The sequence below is a fragment of the Crotalus tigris genome, unplaced genomic scaffold (genome assembly GCF_016545835.1).
Source record: "Crotalus tigris isolate CLP2741 ecotype Arizona unplaced genomic scaffold, ASM1654583v1 scf7180000017624.2573661763:2888555, whole genome shotgun sequence".
NCBI classification, from domain to species: Eukaryota; Metazoa; Chordata; class Lepidosauria; order Squamata; family Viperidae; genus Crotalus; species Crotalus tigris.
This window is the reverse complement of record NW_024096519.1, coordinates 469,372-488,669: the sequence shown is the minus strand read 5'-3', so window position 1 is coordinate 488,669 and position 19,298 is coordinate 469,372. Positions and strand designations below refer to the sequence as shown.

General features: G+C 34.6%; 1 protein-coding gene across 2 annotated transcripts in view; it reads left to right on the top strand.

The window, feature by feature from the left end:
• ITGB8 (integrin subunit beta 8) overlaps nucleotides 1-10,614 on the top strand; it is a 38,138-nt gene extending 27,524 nt beyond the window's left edge. For both annotated transcript variants that reach the window (XM_039332410.1, XM_039332403.1), the window contains exons 10-14: nucleotides 233-635; nucleotides 1,718-1,943; nucleotides 6,827-6,924; nucleotides 8,867-9,033; nucleotides 9,115-10,614. In XM_039332410.1, the coding sequence (XP_039188344.1) occupies nucleotides 233-635; nucleotides 1,718-1,943; nucleotides 6,827-6,924; nucleotides 8,867-9,033; nucleotides 9,115-9,231 (1,011 nt within the window). In that variant the 3' untranslated portion in view covers nucleotides 9,232-10,614. The remainder of the gene's footprint in view (nucleotides 1-232; nucleotides 636-1,717; nucleotides 1,944-6,826; nucleotides 6,925-8,866; nucleotides 9,034-9,114) is intronic.
• The last annotated feature ends 8,684 nt before the right edge of the window (nucleotides 10,615-19,298 follow it).

Sequence of the window (19,298 nt, the reverse complement as noted above, 5' to 3'; positions counted from 1 at the left end):
TTATTTATAAGTGAGAATGGCAAATGTCAAGAGTTCCTCGGTAGAAAAATAGAAGTACAATATCATCCATCCAAAGTGCTGATTTCCCATCTCTACAATAGTTCAATTGCCCAGGACAGAAATCCATGATTGGTTCCAAGCCAGCACAAAATCCTAACATGCATCTCCCCTAAATCTCCATTAAACATTTTTATTATGTAGTAATTTGAATACTTTATATTTTTAATCTCAGGTATTCTTTAATATTTCTGTTGCCATGAAAGAATGTAGTACAACTGGCAGAAGAAACCACGTGATGATAAAACCCCTTGGTTTCAATGAATCCTCTAGAATTAACATCCACAAAAGATGTGTGTGTCAGTGTGAGGACAATGCAAAACACAAAAAAATCTGCATCACTGAAACCCCTCATGATGATGAAGTATCCACCTGCAAGGATGGAGTCTGTGGTTCCAGTGAAAAATTATCTTCAGAGCAATGTAAGATGCAACAGGATCATCTTCTTTGCAGTGGACAGGGAGAATGTGTACATGGGAAATGCATTTGCTATAAAAACAAATATGGTACAATATATGGCAAATATTGTGAAAAAGATGACTTTTCCTGCCCATATTATCTTGGACACCTATGTGCTGGTAAGGTTGGAATTTTATAATGTTTTATTCATATTTTAGTCCTTCTAATATAATTTATAATAATTCATCTTAATACTAAGTCCCAGGCTAAGAAGCAAATTCTCTGTCTTCCTCACATCCAGACCCACTTCCCACAGTTCCATTCTTGAAATACAGAATTGTATAAGCAAAAATAGATCTAGTATGGTAACAATGTTCTATTTTTTTCTCCAAAACACTCCAATCTAGACATTGCAAAATTGGTTTGCCATTTTTTGGAAGTAATTCTCCCAGTTCTGGAATTGTGTTTTCCCCAAAATAAGACCAGGTCTTATTTTTTTATTTTTTTTGCCTCCTAAAGAGGCACCAGGTCTTATTATGGGGGGGTGTCTTTTATACTCACCTCAGGCACTAACAGCCCCGCTCAGCCAGTCCACTTCTTCTCACCAAAAGAGCAGCTTCATTTTCCAGCTGCATTCCAACCCGCATTTTGCAGTCAGGCCTTTACGGAAAGTCACTGCAGCTAACTACCGAACTATGGATTCAATCCATAATGGAAAAGCCTGTGACTAAGAAATGCAGGCCTTGCTACAAAAGATGCCACAGAAGAAGTGGGCCGGCGAGGAGAGGCCTGGCTGCGAGATAAGTGGTACGGGGTGCGTGGGGCAGCTCCACCCCTGCATCCCCACCCTAGATTGACTTATATTAGGCCCACCCCAAAAAAATCAAGCTAAGGCTTGTTTTCAGGATAGGCCTTAATTTCAGGGAAACACGGTACCTATTCTGTTGTGTTGGAGAAAGCAATTGGAAGTCAATGAATGGAGCTAAGAACTTTGGTGTTGGGTTAGGGTTAGTACTACTTACAATTCACACAAGTGTATTGTACGGGTATAAAATCACAGCTGAATCAAAGGCATTTTTATATTTTAAGTATTTTCGTCTCGAAAATACCCCCTGTGGTTTCACAATGAAATAGGATAACATTTGTTCTAAAGAGTCTGCCTAAAAATGTATTTTTTTTATTAATATGAAAGAATCTAAAGGGACTTCTAGCAAATAATATAATCAAGTCTTTACCCTTTTTTTTTGCTCTGCTTTTGTAGGCAATGGAGAGTGTGAAGCTGGCAAATGCAAATGCTTTATGGACTGGGAAGGTGATCGCTGTCAGTGCGCCACATCCTTGCAAAAACACTGCATGAACTCCAATGGCTTAATCTGCAGCGGAAGAGGAACTTGTGTGTGTGGGAAATGCAAGTGTGCTGACCCCAACAGTTTAGGTCGTTTGTGTGAATTCTGTCCTTCTTGTAAAAAAGTTTGCAATGACATGCAGTAAGTCTGTGTTTTTGGAAATATTTGTCATTTTTAAAAGATATTCCAAATCCAATATATGAAATATTCCTAAATCTTTTGCTTCACAAAGTAGTTTGATTCCACTTTTTAATTTTTTCTTGGTGTTTCAGGGAGAGAAAACACACTAATTGTCTGTGACATAGTTGGCTTTTAGAAGAGTAGATGAATTGCAATGAGTAGGAAGAGGAAAGGGAGAATTGTCTAGAGTTGCCATTTTCATTCATTATTACTTTAAAAACGTAACATTTATTTATCTCATATAGTGATCATAGGTGGCTTAAAACAACAAGAATAAAAGTAGAATAATAAAAATCCTAACCCTTCCCACAAGACAGACCAACCAAATTATTAACCTCCTTAGTTGATTCCCATCATGGCTCAGTGTTTGGGTGAAGAGCTAAGTCTTAATGGCCTTCTAGAAAGCCAGACGAGCGAGGGTCCCTCAAATCAAATTTGAGGCTATTTCAGAGGGCTGGCAGAGCTAGAGAGAAGTTGTATGCCTCCACAATCCCACCAGATGACAACCTTTAAGGAAAAGGATTCAGAGTGCTTTAAAAAATAAATACTTCGTTTTGCAGTCAGAACACTTTAAAAGAGCGTTTTGAGATCAGACCATCTTATTCCAAACTTCTTTTCAAAGACCTGAAAGTTCAAAATTCTATCTCATCAGAAAATTGCCCAGATTCCTTATAGAACTGGGAAGATGTATAAATGCTATGAGATATGATATGATACAATACAATATATGGTATGGAATAACACAACTCAATAAAATATAATATTTGTGACATCTGTTTCAAGGTCAAAATATTTTGTACATCTCATCAAAGAGTCCATTTAAAGGAGATTGTATTTAAAAGGGCTGAGGCAAAACAGTGATTATTGTATAAAGTGAACTTTAAAATATATTATTGCAGCATAGATTCCACCTTTCCACCCAAGGATCATTGCCAAGCAGAGCTTCCAAAAAAGACAAGATAAATTATAATATTTCTTTTTTTTTTTTTTTTTTTTTATTGAAAGTTTTATAAATTTTACAAAAAAGGAAAAATAATACAAAACAAGAGGCAACATATACAGAAAAATAAAACTAAACAATACATATATTAAATAAAAAAAAAAAACCCATCCCCCAGCCCTCCCAAAAAAAAAAAAAAAACCCTCCCTTCCCCCCCCCCTGAGCTTCCCAGAGCAGAATATAGGCTTAAAAAATAAAAATAAAAATTAAATTAAAAACTTTATATTTATATATATAAAAAATTATCTATAATATATATGAAAATAAAACTTATGAAAAAACTATATAATATTTTTGTATACCCAATCTAAATTGTATAAATTTTATCCATTTATCCCAAACAGCAAAAAACTTCTCTTGCGTTTGTTGCTTTAAGAAAGCCGAAATCTTTGCCATTTCTGCCAGATAAGCTACTTTAAGAAACCATTCCTGCAATGTAGGCAAAGATTCCTTCTTCCAGTATTGTCCTACTAACAGCCTAGCGGCTGTGATCAAGTTTAACATCAATACAACCTCCTTTGTATCACAATCTGTAACAATACCTAACAAAAATAATTGCGGAGTAAATTTTACCCTCCTTCTAAAAATTCTCTGGATATTCCACCATATTTTAATCCAAAATGCTTTTATCTCTCTGCATGACCACCAAATATGATAATAAGAAGCCTCCTTATAACCACATCTCCAACATTTGGGTTGCACGTCAGGATACATATAAGACATTTTTTGTGGATCAAGGTGCCATCTATAAAACATTTTATAAAAATTCTCCCTTAAGTTCTGTGCTTGAGTAAATTTGACATTTCTCACCCAAATAGTTTCCCAGGTGTCCAATGAAACTGGCTCACCAAAATTCTGCGCCCATCTAATCATACAATCTTTAATTAGTTCCGTTTCTGAGTCCAATTCAACTAAAACCCCATAAATTCTCTTAATGTGGGTTTGTCTTTGATCCTTCAGTTGCTTAATAAGGTTTTCATCTTCTCTAAGAAAACCCACCTTACAATCCATCTTCCATCTATCTAATAATTGCCTATATTGGAACCAAGAATAAGTAAAATTTTCTTGTGCTAACTCTTCCCGTGATTTTAATTGCCAGTTTTGTCCATCCCATTTAAGTAACTGTCTATAAGACACCATATCCATTTTAACCCCTCTTTTTATTCCTTCTATCGCATGCCAAGGTATAGCCCATAATGGTACTTTAAAATCACTTTTATAATATTTTCTCCAAATCCTAAGTAAAGAAATTCTTAAAATATGAGATTTAAAAGCCCAATCTATTTTTTTATTAAATATTAAATAGGCATGCCACCCATAAAGTAAATCCCATCCCTCTAAGTAAAGTATCTCAGAATTTGTCAAATTTACCCAATCACTAATTAATGTTAAAACCACCGCATCATAATATAATTTCAAATTTGGTACCTTAAGTCCACCCCTCTCACGGAAGTCTTGCATAATTTTAAACTTAACCCTTGGTTTTTTCCCTGCCCAAATAAATTTGTTGAGACCCTTCTGCCACTCATTTAAATTAATCTCATTTTTCAAAATTGGTAACATTTGAAACAAAAAAAGAAACTTGGGTAGAATATTCATTTTTATCACTGCAATTCTTCCCATGAGGGATAATTGCAACTTTTCCCAATTCTTCAAGTCCTTCTGTACCCTGACCCACAACCTTTCATAATTATTTTTAAATAATTTTGCATTAGAAACAGACAGCATCACCCCCAAATATTTTACCTTATTAACAATCTCAAAACCCGTCAAGTTGACCAAAATCTGCTTCTCCTGACTCGACATATTTTTAGGTAAAATTTTAGTCTTATTTACGTTAATCTTAAAACCCGAGACCAAACCATAATGATGAATCAACTGTAATAAGTTTACTACAGAATAATCAGGTTGCGACAAAGTAACAACCAAGTCATCCGCAAAAGCTCTCAACTTATATTCTTTTTTATTAACATATATTCCTTTAATTTCCTGAGACTCTCGAATTTTGATCAATAATATTTCCAATGTTAAAACAAACAACAATGGCGATAAAGGACACCCCTGTCTAGTACCTTTCTCTATTGTAAAAACCTCCGACAAACCTCCATTAACAATAAGTTGTGCCGTTTGTTTTTGATATATTACCGTAAGGGCTTGTAATATCTTTTCACCAAAATTCATTTCTTCCATTACTCTTAACATAAAATGCCAATTCAATTGATCAAATGCTTTTTCAGCATCTAAAAATATGAGCCCTGCAGGAACTTGGTTGTTCTTGTCTAAATATTCTAGTAAATTAATAATTTGTCTGACATTATTTTTCATATACCTTCCTGTTATAAATCCTGATTGATCTTTATGCACAAGATGATGCACCACCCTCATAAGCCTATTTACCAAAATTTTTACAAATATCTTATAATCCACATTTAAAAGAGATATAGGCCTGTAATTTTTTGGTAGGGTAAGATCTTGATCCTCCTTTGGAATCAATGATATAAAAGCACTACGCCATGAAGGAGGAATCTCTAAACCCTGTAAAATACCATTAAAAAGATCATGTAATGGTTGGATCATCTCCTCTATTAGAACTTTGTAATAAACAGCTGTTAACCCATCCGTACCCGGTGCTTTCCCTAATTTCAATTGTTGAATTGCTGAGGTAATTTCCTCCTTAGTAATTAAACCATTAATTTCATATTTCTGATCCTCAGTCAGTTTAGGAAAACTTGCCTCAGCTAAATATTTATTTATATCTAGCATTTGTATATTAGTAGATTTATATAGGTTTTGATAATAATCCAAAAAAGATTTTTTAATCAATTCCTTCTGAGAAACTAATTTACCCTTATAGTTTATTTTCTCTATTATTCTTTGTCTCTGTTTCTTTCTTAATTGATAAGCCAACCATCTCCCAGGCTTATTGGCATTACAAAATGTATTTTGTTTCATAAATAATAAGTTGGTTGCAGCTTGATCTGCTATCAACATATTAAATTGTGACCTTAATAACTTTACAGATTCTTTAATACTCTCATCAGAAGGATTTAAAATCAAAGCCCTTTCTTTTAATTTAATTTCATCTTCAAGTTCTCTACGTTTCTGAATCTGATTTCGCTTATAAAAATTATTCATTTTTATCAAAACACCGCGCATAAATGCTTTACCTGCATCCCATACCATTGACATTGAAGTCCCCTTATACATATTCAAAGCAAAATAGTCCTTTAAACACTCCTTTAGTTTTTGAACATTCTTTTCTTGTCTAAACAAATTTTCATTAACTCTCCAAGATCTTCTTTCCTCTTTCTCTTGAATCAGCTCCATCCAAACTGGACTATGATCCGTCAGTGATCTAGGAAAAATCTTTACATTCTTTACTTTATTATACAAGTCCGTGGTAATCAAGAAAAAGTCAATTCTTGAAAAAGATTGGTGTCTATCAGAAAAAAAAGTAAAGTCTCTCTCCTCTTGATTACGTTCCCGCCAATAATCCCTTAATTCCCAGTCTTCTTTCATGTCAAAAAAGGCTTTAGGTAGCCTTGCTTGTTTAAGAAAAGGAGAGGAACCTTTCTTATCCCTTAGTGTATCTAAGACACCATTCCAATTATAATATTTCTTGTGAAACCTTTTCTATTCATAGCTAGCTGAAATCCCAATGATTGCGTATTTGATTTCAGTCCATTTCCTTGATTAAACAGGAAATAATAATTATTATTCTAATTGGTACTGAAAGCATGAATCAGTGAGCAGACTTACATCCAAGACTAATATTTTTTATTGCTATGAAGTCCATAGAGAAAAATAAAATTAAAGACCTGGTCTGCTTAATTTTGTCTTTCAGCAATTGTGAATACTGCCAACAATTCAACTCTTCACACAATACACTTGATCAATGCAAAATCTCTTGCAATTATAGAATACATTATCTTGAAAAATCGGGTAGGTATAAAAATACCAACTTAATTTGTATATCAGCCTTCTTTGACCTAATTATTAAATTAGAGTTTTCATAACCCTCACTTGGTGTGAGTTTTAAGAAAGAATTGTTTATGAAACATTTCTTCATCCCCAGATATGAATTTGTCTGATGTGTAATTCCTTTTAATAGAACTCATAGTTAAAAATAGATACTGTCTGTAGATTAATGGCTGTAGATTAATTTCTAACTGTAATCAAATTATATATTTTAGTGTAACTTTTTCTTCTTCTGCCCTTTCTTTCACCAGCATGTTGCCAAATGCTTAGAATTTTCTTTCTCACATATGAATCACATTCAGTTTTCAGTTTGATTAAGAAAACTCAGAGGAATGTTTATAAATATACATATGTAATAACACTTCAACTGTTCTAAGACCAGTATCTTTGTTCCTGTGGAAAGCAATATCTATATAACAGTAAATGTAATTAAAATATTGAGAAAATGTTGATTATTAAATAGTCTGAGACCTTTGAGAGTTAATTTTGTTACTGGCAAAACTGGCCAGAATAATTCAGGAAAAAATGGTTCTCTCAGATTATCACTATATGTTGTCATTTCTGCATATAAGGCTGTCCATTGAAATAAAACATGCAACTATTTTAAACTTTAAGAAAACTAATCTTGCTCCTTTTAGATATTTTTCCACTGTACAAGCATCACTTGTAGAAGCTTATACTTCCTTAGGCAAAATATCATCTTGATGATCACTCCAAGTCTGTTAGTGTCTGAATATGGTGGGATTCACTTGGGACTCCTAGGCCTTTTTAGAATAATAATTAAGGTGTTCACTACATTTAGACTTAATTTAATGTTGTTGCCTTTTATGTTGTCTAGGATTAAAAGAGGGTGACTGGCCCAAAATCAGCAAACATGAGACTATACTTGGTACTTTGGGCCAGTCACTCTCTTTTGGTCCTAGGAAGAAGGCAATAGCAAACTACTCCTAAAAATCTTCCAATAAACCTACTGGTTCCAACCCAGGGAATCACCAGGAGTCACCAATAATTTGAAAGCACAAATACAATTGCCAAGATAATTGATGCACTTAGCTGACCTTAATAAATCTCAGAATGGTAAATCAAATCTCCATAGATATAGATGGGGAATTTTGAAGAAACACATTGAAAGGCATACTGCCAGACCATTTCCTTATTCTTCCCCAGAAATTTCCTTTGACGTCATCACATCAATCATGTCTGTCAAGTTGACTTGAATAAAACGCTATCTTACATATCAAAAACAACTCAGTTACTTGCAACAGGAGAGTTACTTGCAACAGTTACTTGCAACTCAGTTACTTGCAATAGCAGACATGGGTAATCCTCAAGAATTTCCATTCTAAAAAACTCTTAGAAAATAATTGGGAGAAAGAGAGGATGCAGGTATAATGGAATGTAGCCCTCCAGTTGAAGGCTTAGTTGATTGATTGACTTATGAAATATTTCCTTATTTTAAGATCTACAGGAGCAGCTCTTTTGACTTTCAACTTTTAGAGACAATCTTTTGTGTGTATCCTTCTTCAAAGATCACAAGCTATTATATGTGCTCCTTAAGATGTGCATTAAGTACACTCTTTCTTTTTTTGACCAAATCAGTAATTTTGTTGTTTCTTTTGATTTTATATAATTTTATGTGACCTTAAGTAGTAAGTAGTAAATCTCTTTCAGCAGAAAGACAAGGTGTATTTCAGACAATAAATATTTAATTATTAATTTATTCATATTTATTATTAAAGGGTTCTTCTTAACATGAACAAACTTTGTCAATATAAACTGATTAGTTAAGTGGTTGACTTAGTAAGGTGTTTCTTTTGCAGTCTAAATATGTTGTCGAAGTTTTCTTACAATATTGTAAATGTGATGGTCAGGGTTTTTTTTGTTATTTTTTTCTGTTTCATTGCAGAATGCCTTTCTGATGATCCAAGTTATTTCAGAATATTTTTCATTATATTTATAATAACATTTTTGATTGGTTTGCTTAAAGTATGCATAATCCGTCAGATAATTGTATATTGTGACCACAGTAGAATCAAGACTTCTGCAGGTTACAGAGTGCCTGCAGCCAAAAAGGTAACTGATGATTGTTTTCTTGAACATAATTATAATGCTAGTTGTGCCAGCCTTCTGACCAACTATATTTTCTCCTTCAAGGATAAGACCTTCTTGCCTACTGTTTGTGCAAAAACAGTAACTTACCGGCGTGACAAGCCTGAAGAAATAAACATTGGCAGGAGACAAGTAAATGAAGCATTCAAATGCAGCTCTTGAAGACAGGAACCTGTTTCTTCATATCTTTTGTTTTCTCGGTTGAGAATGTTTTTTTTTTAAAATATATTGTTTAATGCTATGGGGATTTACAATTTTGAACACTGTAATTTAAAAAAAAACTGACTTGGAGTCCTAGTTGAACACTGCCTAGGTTTCAGAAAGAGCTGCTTGTTCAAAACAAAAACAAATGTGCATTAACTACTGTTTAATCTGATTAAATTACTGGTTGCAGCTAACGTGTATTTGAATTCCACTTGGCAGTGATAAGGTAACATTGGCTTACATGGAAATATTCTGGAACTTGGATTTTATATCAGTTTGCAAGGCCACTCGGTATTGTAGCACTTTAACATAATATAACTTATTTAGTTGTGTTATAGAATATTAATTAAAACATTTGTGGTAAAAATGCACTGTTCTCACTTTAGAAGTAGATAACATGGATGAGGATTATAATCACAAACTCCCAAATCTCATTCTAGAGAACTGTAACTGACAGAAATCAGTAAATCAGCTATCCATGGATCTTCCTATTCTGAGCACTGGGGACAGAGTGGAAGTAGGGAGAAAACAAATGCATTTTAAAAACTCTGTTAGAAGGGTACAGTTACTCCTTATTCTTCCAGCCTCAGTGGATAGCAAGCCCAGGATTTTTTAATTGCACTAGTTTAGAAGAAAGTGAAAAAGTATGCTTTCATCCAGGTTGCTCAAAATATATGGAAGCCATTGTCCCAAACATATGTATGTAATTGTCATAGAACATATTTCAGTGTCAATATTGCTTGCAAATGTTCAGAAGCTTTTGGAGGAGAATATATTAGAAAGCAAAACCTACTTCTTTAAGAGTGTGGTCAAAGATGGTGGCCTTGATGGTGCAATAGAAGCTTTCCCTGATTTTTTTTCCTGCATCAAGCAACAGTGCAGCCATCATCTTTATATATTTTTTTCTTTATACTACAGTCTGAAAACACCCTGTTTTCAAATGAAGCACAATTCCTATGAATCAGGAAATTGATCACTACATAATCTGTATTTACTTTCTTATTTGCATTTAGTTTGCTTCAAAAATTGGATAGATATTTTTTCGGTAAAAGATAGGAGTAAATATAATGAACTTTTAAAATTAAAATGTTATAGTCAAATACAGTGAATTCTTCATTTGTTATGCAAAAAAAATGGTAATGCATTCGGTTTCTATTGCTTTTGTTCAAAAAAAGCTGAGGTGGCAAATTTGCCAGATCAGAATGATCTAGATCGGGGCTTTTCAGCCAGTGGTACGGGTACTACCTGTGGTACATTGGCACCTGGCAGGTAGTACACAACCATCCTAGAAAAGTGATAGTGGGGGAAGGGAATGAGCTGAACTGGTGGCAGCACCGCACAAGCCTGAGCGAGAGATGGCTGGAGCTGCAGGGCTGTCAGGGCTCAGCGGAAGCGCCAGGATCAGTGCCAGGCTCCAGCTGGAGCTTGGCACTGATCCTGGTGCTTCTGCTGAGCCCAGAAGAAACACCAATCAGCTGGAATGTTGCATGTTGCAGCATCTCCAGGTTCTTGTGATTTACATTCAGATGCTTGGCAACTGATTCATATTTATGATGGTCACAGTGTCCCAGGGTAATGTGAAGTGACCAAAACCTGCTGCAACCATCCAGCAGACGGGGGAATAAAAACCAAACACCCACCCCACTCCCGCTGCCAATCCAGAAATGCTCCCACAACAATGGAAACCTCAGACAGGAGGAAGAGCGTCGCCAGGTGGGCAGGCAGGTGTCTTGCTTGGCTGTGGCTGGGGGGGGGGTACTTTTTTCAGTGCCATTGTAACTTCGAACAGTCACTAAACGAACTGTTGTAAGTCGAGGACTACCAGTACTTTATCGCTTTTTGTCCTTTTTTTGTCATAAGTTTTTGACATCTTGCTAGGCGACTGGTGGTACTCTGATATTGCCATATCCTAAAAGTAGTACAATGGGTGAAAAGGTTGAAAAGCCCTGATTTAGATCACAACTCTGATGGTATGATCAAAATTAAAGCTACTCAGCTAAAATAAAAATTAATATATTTAAGCCCCAGTTTAACTGAAAGTAAGTCCAACTGAATTTAGTAGAAGGGCTTACTTTTGGCATAAGCATACAGTATATGATAATATTTAAGACCTGATCATATATGAACTTCACATCCTAATACTATATGGTTGGAATTTCTATTGGTATTTTATTGGTATATTATACTGATAGCAATTCCTAGGCCAATTTGAATATCTGAAAATGTGCACATATCCCATGGATTGTTTTTATTTTTTATTTTTAACAGAACTAGGAAATTGGACATATGCTCTATTAAGGCTTAAACTGCACAACTGCAGAACAATTTCTATTACTGTAAAAAGATATATCTGTGGTTTTATTCATATTGTCCTCAGGCCTCTATTTTGCACACTCATAAAAAGGTACTAAGTGTTAAAATATTTTGTCTAGTACAATATCTAGAATTTCTGATCAGCCTTTTTTACAGTTTCCTATATAGATACAATTAAAATAGACCTAACTGAAAATATATATTTTGTAGTGTTTCCTGATGCTTTTGTATAGTGTATACTGTTCTATTTTCCTTTTTTAAGCAAAAAAGGGTGAATCAGTCATGTTTTGTGGATTTAGATTTTACTATGTAGATTCTTTCTAGGAAAGAAATATGCAGAGAATAATATCTTATCAAAGTATTAATTTTAAAATGTTGAATTCCTATTCTGTTTTATTAAATATTTTGTAGTGTCTGTGACTAATTCTTGTTTCCATTTATTTATTGATTTGTCACTTTAGTATATTGTGAGAAAGTCTATTTTTCTATGAGAGTTATAATAGTTGACATTAAATTAATACTAGATTATGCAGTCTCAATTATTGTCTCTTATCAGTGTTTGAAGTTTGTTATTTTTATTTAACAGTAAAATTTTAATTCAATAAAATATCAGTGCCATGTTTGCAATCCTACATGTTCTAATATCAACCATAGTTTGACAGAAATAAAATCTGTAACATTTTGATTTTTATGGACAAAAACAGAATCCAGAAGGATTACCAAAAATGGGCAACACTCGATCCTCTTCTCCCAGTCTTCCCAATAATGTCTCATCAGCATTTTTATTCAGGGCTTTTTCCACTCTCTATGCCACTACTGCCCTAAATATCTGGATTTTGATCCATTATCAAAACAGAAACATATATTTTTGTTCTCCACATAGATGAAAACATGTGACTAGCCCAAACAACCTGCTGGCTACATGGGCATTTTGCATATTAAACATTTTGCAGATCTTGGTATGCTTCTTAGAGAAATATTCAATGTGATAACAGATTTGTTTTTATTTTTGAACTACTATTTTAAAATCCTAGCCACCAACAAACTCAGTGTTGCACTTTGGTTTGTTATACATCTCTTGAATTCTGCTTGTAATGAGAGCTAAAGACATTAAGCCGAATTAAGGTGCTTAAGCAAACACAAGGCTTTCTTGTGTACAGTTACATAATTTTGAAGGAGCCCTTCCAAGCCTTCTTGCTTGACAGGAACCCAGAAAAATTAGATCACAGTTTTGAGACCAGTTGAGAATCTTTTAGATACATCAGATAATATGTATTTTTTGGATTAAACATTGTAGTTTATATCAGTATTTTGGGTATTTCTGTTAAGGGCTGTATTTTAACAGAAAACATGGTAGAGGGGCTGCAGTTTAAAACAGCTGATAATATATAGAAATATAAAGCAAGATATTGGTAACATTGAATTCTTAATAGGAGGATCAAGGAATGCATTTTGTACAAAAGATGTATCTGTATTTATATGCCTTCTAATATAAGATGAGTTGTTTAATCCTTTGATCAAAGAATTATACAACCTCATTTCCACCCATTGTCGTATTGATTACAAAACAAATACTATTTATAAATATTATTAAATATGGTTTTCAACTGAACTGAAATTGTTAATCTGTTGACACACATTTAACTGTATGTATTGGTGGCTGGGCCTATTTTAATGAACGTGGGGTGTAGTTGACCACATTTTTTCAAACTTTTTTTTTTAATTGCCATTCCTTTCTGAGAAATCCCATTATAGAAACCTTCTTTCTCCTTCTTTTAACTAGTCATTTCTTTATTGAAGAATTGTTTATTCTCCTGTACCTGGATTATATCTCTTGAAAATCTGAGTCTTGAATGCAAGGCTTGTCAGGCATGAAAGACCAGGAGTGAATACGAAGTTCCAATTCAGCTGATTTGCCTATGCACAGGAATCTACTCAACTAACAGCACCATTTTGGTGCTGAATAAGGATTAATGGAATTCCAGGAGGATTGGACTTTGTCCCTTTGTGGTGGCTTAGGGATGCTAGGCCAATTCCTCTTTTAACTTCATCCCCAAACTCTGCCACTCTTTCTCTTAAGGCTGTCTCAAATTATCTATTATCTTAAACATCTGACAAGTCATGCTTGTGACTAATTATTAAACCTATTTCCCACCTTTTTTAGCAAATTAAAGCAGCATATACTAATCCTCTGATCATTTTCATTTTTTAATTTCACAACTTTGTGAAGTATATGGAGCTGATCAATAGCAATTCGTAACAATATCCACAGAGTATGATCAAAGCAGTTAAGATGGTAACCATGACAATGAGATTGGAGAATTACCTAATAATTGTTTTGTGCATCACCTTTGCTGGTGAATTGCCATAGTTAAGAGTACACTTGATGCCTTAACCACAATACCACATTGCTTGGGATATGATGTTTGCGTTTTACTAGGATGTTAGTGACCTGGAAATGAGAAAGTTTGTAATATTAACTATCATTTCCAAATTTAATAATAACTCTAGGTGAAAATGTTCAGATCCCTATGTAGTTTATAGAAGCCAGTAAACTAAATTGGCATCTTTTTTTTGGCAATCAGGGATACTAATTTTCTACTAATTTTAGTAAAAGTTATTTCTATAGGCTTCATCAAATGTTTTATTTTCTTTTTATTCTATATATTTACAACTAAGCCTTGAATGGTCTAATGGTGAAGCTTAATTTCTCTCATACATGCATCACTTTATTCTGAGGGTAAATTTTAAAGAAGAAGCTGAATGAAACCTGAATTCATTATTATACATGAGTTTTGCAAAGTATTTTTGTGGCTAGTAAAACTACACAGAACTGTCTTTTCATTGAGACTTATTACAACAACATCACTTATTTTCCCTTTTTACATACTTGTCTGTGTACACCCATTGGTTTTAAAATGTTGATGAAAGTGAAACAATACAGTGACCTTAAAATGCTATTTCTCCTTTTTGTAAACCTTAGAAAATAGCCTTCCTTTGAATGGTTTTGTAATAATACCAAACAGGATCTATTTAACTTGCTCCTAACTTGATGTTGTAAATAATTTCATGAAATCTACTTTTATCCAACATTCTTGGCTTAATGTAAATGAAGTCTCTAAATCTGATACAACCTGTGGGAAGGGGAAACATCTCCTTTTTATATTAATCTCCTTTCTCCTTTCTATGTTCCCTCTTTCTCATTCCCCTTTTCCTTTTTACTCTCCTTCTATTGGAAACTTGCCTACCTAATACATGGGCTTATTTTGGTTCACTCTGTCCCAGACCTAAATAATATTGTTATGAAGAGCTCTGTGTTTCTGGTCAGTTTATACTGCAAATAGAAACAAGGAAAATATCCCATAATATCCGTATCTAGTTATCTTCTATAGAGATTGTTGCATTACAATATTGTCCTCATCATTGTCCACAGATGTTCTACATGTAGCCTCACTTGACTGCTTAATGCCTTGATCTCTCCCAACTGCCAGAACATCACTGAAATTGTTATTGTGTTTCTGTCTGAACATCTCCCACATCTGGACAGCATCATTTCAGCCGACACAAAAGGATTCTTTAGTATGACATACATTCCTCTGACCAGCCTTAGATATTGTCCATATTATCCTAACTAGCAGGATTCTGTTGAAATTATCTCTTGTTTGTGTATTAGATTGAAGCCAGAAAAGATTATGGATTTGAAATTCCTCTAAGGAGTTTGATGCTGAATTTCAGATTGAGACTGGTCATAGTCTGCTCATGTATATTATTTGAGATATCTTCTAAGATCAGCTGCCCATTCATTAATTTGTCTTGTTATACTGTGTTTTCTTGTAAACTAAGGAGGCATCGTACTAATGCATAATAACTTTGAGGCCAAATCTGATTTTTATCCAAGAAACAAACTTACTATGCCCAAAGCACAGGTGATCCTTATTCCTGAATGAAAAGCATTCACAAAACAGGCTTGTGAGCAGAGCTGCATTTTTACTTCTTTAAGAGGCTCACAATAATGTAGCTATTAACAAACTTATTTTGGGGAACAAATATTCTAAACTTCCTCTTTTTTTGCAGATGCTTAAAACTTTTAAATATATTCCCACCTTCAGTGCATATATTTCATCTGACTTTCAGAGCTTCAAGAAAAAGAAATATTATGAATAATTGAATGTTATTTGAATGCTATTGTCAGTGCAATTTATTCAATAACTCAAATTAGCTAACAACTAAAAGTGGTACAGAAGAATTAATCAAGGATCGTTCAAAGACAAAAATAGTATCATTAATTAATTAATGTTGATTTTCTTAGGTGGTCAGACAAAGTACAGAAAATTGCAGAATCAAATATGCATGCAGAGAATAACAACCCAGTTGAGCAATGGAATTTTTCTGAAAGTTGATGCAGTTATATAATGAAAGCCCAGGGCTTTTTTTTGTCATAGAACGCCCAGAACGGAGTTCCAGCACCTTTTTTGGATAGAACCTTGTAGGGTAGGCAAGGCGGGTTGTATGACATGTGTGAGTTCCAGCACCTGTTTGTTTGTTTGTTTTTTAACAAAAAAAGCATTGTGAAAGCCCATAAATTTTTATACATCTCCTGAAATCTGAACCAATTTATCCTGTTTTTCTATTTCTAATGTTATCTATGAAGCAATGCCAAATAGAAATTCAATTGTGCTTCTAAGAAATGTGGTTCAAATGATTATTTAATTTGCTTAAACTACCTATGCTAATTTAAGCTTCTAAGCTCCTTGGAACAGAAGATAATGAATTGCATATCTAACAATTTTTCCTAATTAGAATACCCATCTCTCTGATTCTTCCATTAAAAAACTATGATTATCCCGCTGCAGTTGTGGAGTTGAAAAGTCCAAGAAAGGGGCAAGGGTATTTGTAACTTGGAATAACTATCTATGTGATTCCCTTTTTGGCTGTTTTATTCACCCTGAAATTGGTATGATTATTGAACAGACAAATTATAATACAGACCAAAAGCTGACCAGTTCAGTTCTAAATACATACAGGATCTCATATTTGTTTAAATTATGAATGGCATTGAGAATGTCATATTTGAAAATATTTGAGAGATTAGAAGCCTTGTTTTCATTCATTTCAAATAGCAAACTGACCTCCAACTGGTTTAAAGAGCAACTATGCCATCTAGTGGTGTTAGAGATTACTGCCTATAAATTCAGTGCCATGGATATTATATGCTGTTTGTGGTCATAACAGCCGTCAAGGATCAGTTAGAGTGAATATTACTGCATTCAATGTTTTGACAAGAACTTGCTTTCATGTTACATATGTAACATCAGATAAGAAGACAAAAGACTAAAGACTTCTAGAATAACCTTGCTCGACTCAATGTCCTCTGGGTGTGTTTGACCTAACATTCAACCTTCAGAATTTCCAATCAGCTGGCTAGGAATTAGGTTGTAACGAAACATACTGGTAGGGCACACTATTAGGAAAAACTGGTTTAGAATTAATATGTCATTTTAAGTATGCACTGTGTTCTGTCATCCAGAGAAGATTTTTAGTTCAGCCATACGTGTTTAAGTGTAGAGCTACAGCAATAGCATTTACCAATACTATTTCACAGTTTTTCCTGCCTTAGATCCAAGACTATTAAATATGCAGATAGAACTTTCCTTCTATCACATTAGCTCTCATTCTGTTGGACCAGGGTAATCCTAACCTAGTAATTAGGAACCCAAGCGCTTTTGACAGTGTTTCTCAGTCTCAGCAACTTTAAGATGCATGAACTAACTACTGAGTAACAGAAGAACAAGAGTGAGGCAGTGACTTGGCTGGAGGGCTAATCTATGCCCTGGACACTGCATGAACATCTATGGTGGTAGTGGCCATCTTGCTACATACATGCTATAGTGCAGCTCAGAGAAACTAGGGTATGCACCATTTGTTTCATCTTTTTATGACAATTTAATTTGCTATCTAGTTACGCCAAATAATTGGCTATATAGTTATGTATAGTACTTGTGATCTGCAATGAACACAGACTATGTTTTGATGTTGGCTGGAATATAGATACATCACTTACTTTCATACATCCAGCCTGAAAAGTTGGAGATTGGGGAGAGGCACAGAAGAAGCTACAAGCACAAAACAGTTCTCTATCAAGTTTAATCCTTAACATTGACAGGCAAATCCTTCAGTTGGATTTTTTTTTAAAGGTGGGATCCCCTTTCATTCAAAAACAGCATTCTTGAGAAGAAAAAGTTAACTGCTCAGCCAGATCCCTAAGATTTTTGCAATATAAGGCAGATAAGCAAACCGAGTACTAGCTCTAACTTTATGTTGTGCATATAATTTACTTGGACTTCAGTAGGCATTTGATAAAGTAGATCACAACCTACTACTTGATAAGATAGAAAAATGTACATTAGACAGCATCATCACCAGATGGATCCATAGCTGGCTGACCAGCCATACTCAGTGTGTGGTCCCCAATGGAACTACACCTACATGGAGGGAAGTGTGTAGTGGGTGCTCCAGGGCTCTGTTCTGGGCCCAGTGCTCTTCAACATCTTCATTGACGATTTGGACAAGGGGATAGATGGGGAACTCATCAAATTTGCAGACAACACCAAGCTGGCAGGAATAGCCAACACTCCAGAAGACAGGCTTAAGATACAGAAGGATCTGGACAGACTTGAACACTGGGCACTATCTAACAAAATGAAATTCAATGGTGAAAAAAACAAGGTTCTACATTTAGGCAAGAAAAATCAAATTTACAGGTATAGTATAGGGGGTACCTTGCTCAATAGTAGTAACTGTAAGTGGACAATCACTTAAATATGAGTCAGCAATGTGCTGCAGCTGCCAAAAAAGCCAACACAGTGCTAGGCTGCATTAACAGAGGGATAGAATCAAGATCACGTGAAGTATTAATACCACTTTACAATGCCTTGGTAAGGCCACGCTTGGAATACTGCAACCAGTTTTGGTCACCACAATGTAAAAAAGATGTTGAGACTCTAGAAAGAGTACAGAGAAGAGCAACAAAGGTGATTAGGGGACTGGAGGCTAAAACATATAAGGAACAGTTGCTGGAATTGGATATGTCTAGTTTAATTAAGAGAAGGATAAGGGAGGATATGATGGCAGTGTTCCAATATCTCAGGGGCTGCCACAGAGAAGAGGGAGTCAAGCTATTTTCCAAAGTGCCTGAGGGCAGGACAAGAAGCAAAGGATGGAAACTGATCAAGGAGAGAAGCAACCTAGAACTAAGGAGAAACTTCGTGACAGTTAGAAGAATTAACCAATGGAACAACCTGCCTACAGAAGCAATGAATGCTCCAACACTGGAAGTTTTTAAGAAGAAACTGGACAGCCATTTGTCCGAAATGGTATAGGGTTACCTGCCTGAGCAAGGGATTAGACTTGATGACCTCCAAGGTCCCTTCCATCATCATCATCATCATTATTGTTATTATTATTATTATTTGTAAGGTAAAATTATTTTGGGGCATTTGTCATGCCTCCATTACTTTTATTAGTTAAGCCACCTAAAGAAGGACTAGGGGGTGACATGATAGCAATGTTCCAATATCTAAGAAGCTACCACAAAGAAGAGGGGTCAATCTATTCTCCAAAGCACCTGAAAGCATTATAAGAAGCCATGGATGAGAACTAATCAGAGAGAACCAATTTAGAACTAAGGAGAAATTTCCTGACAGAGAAGAATT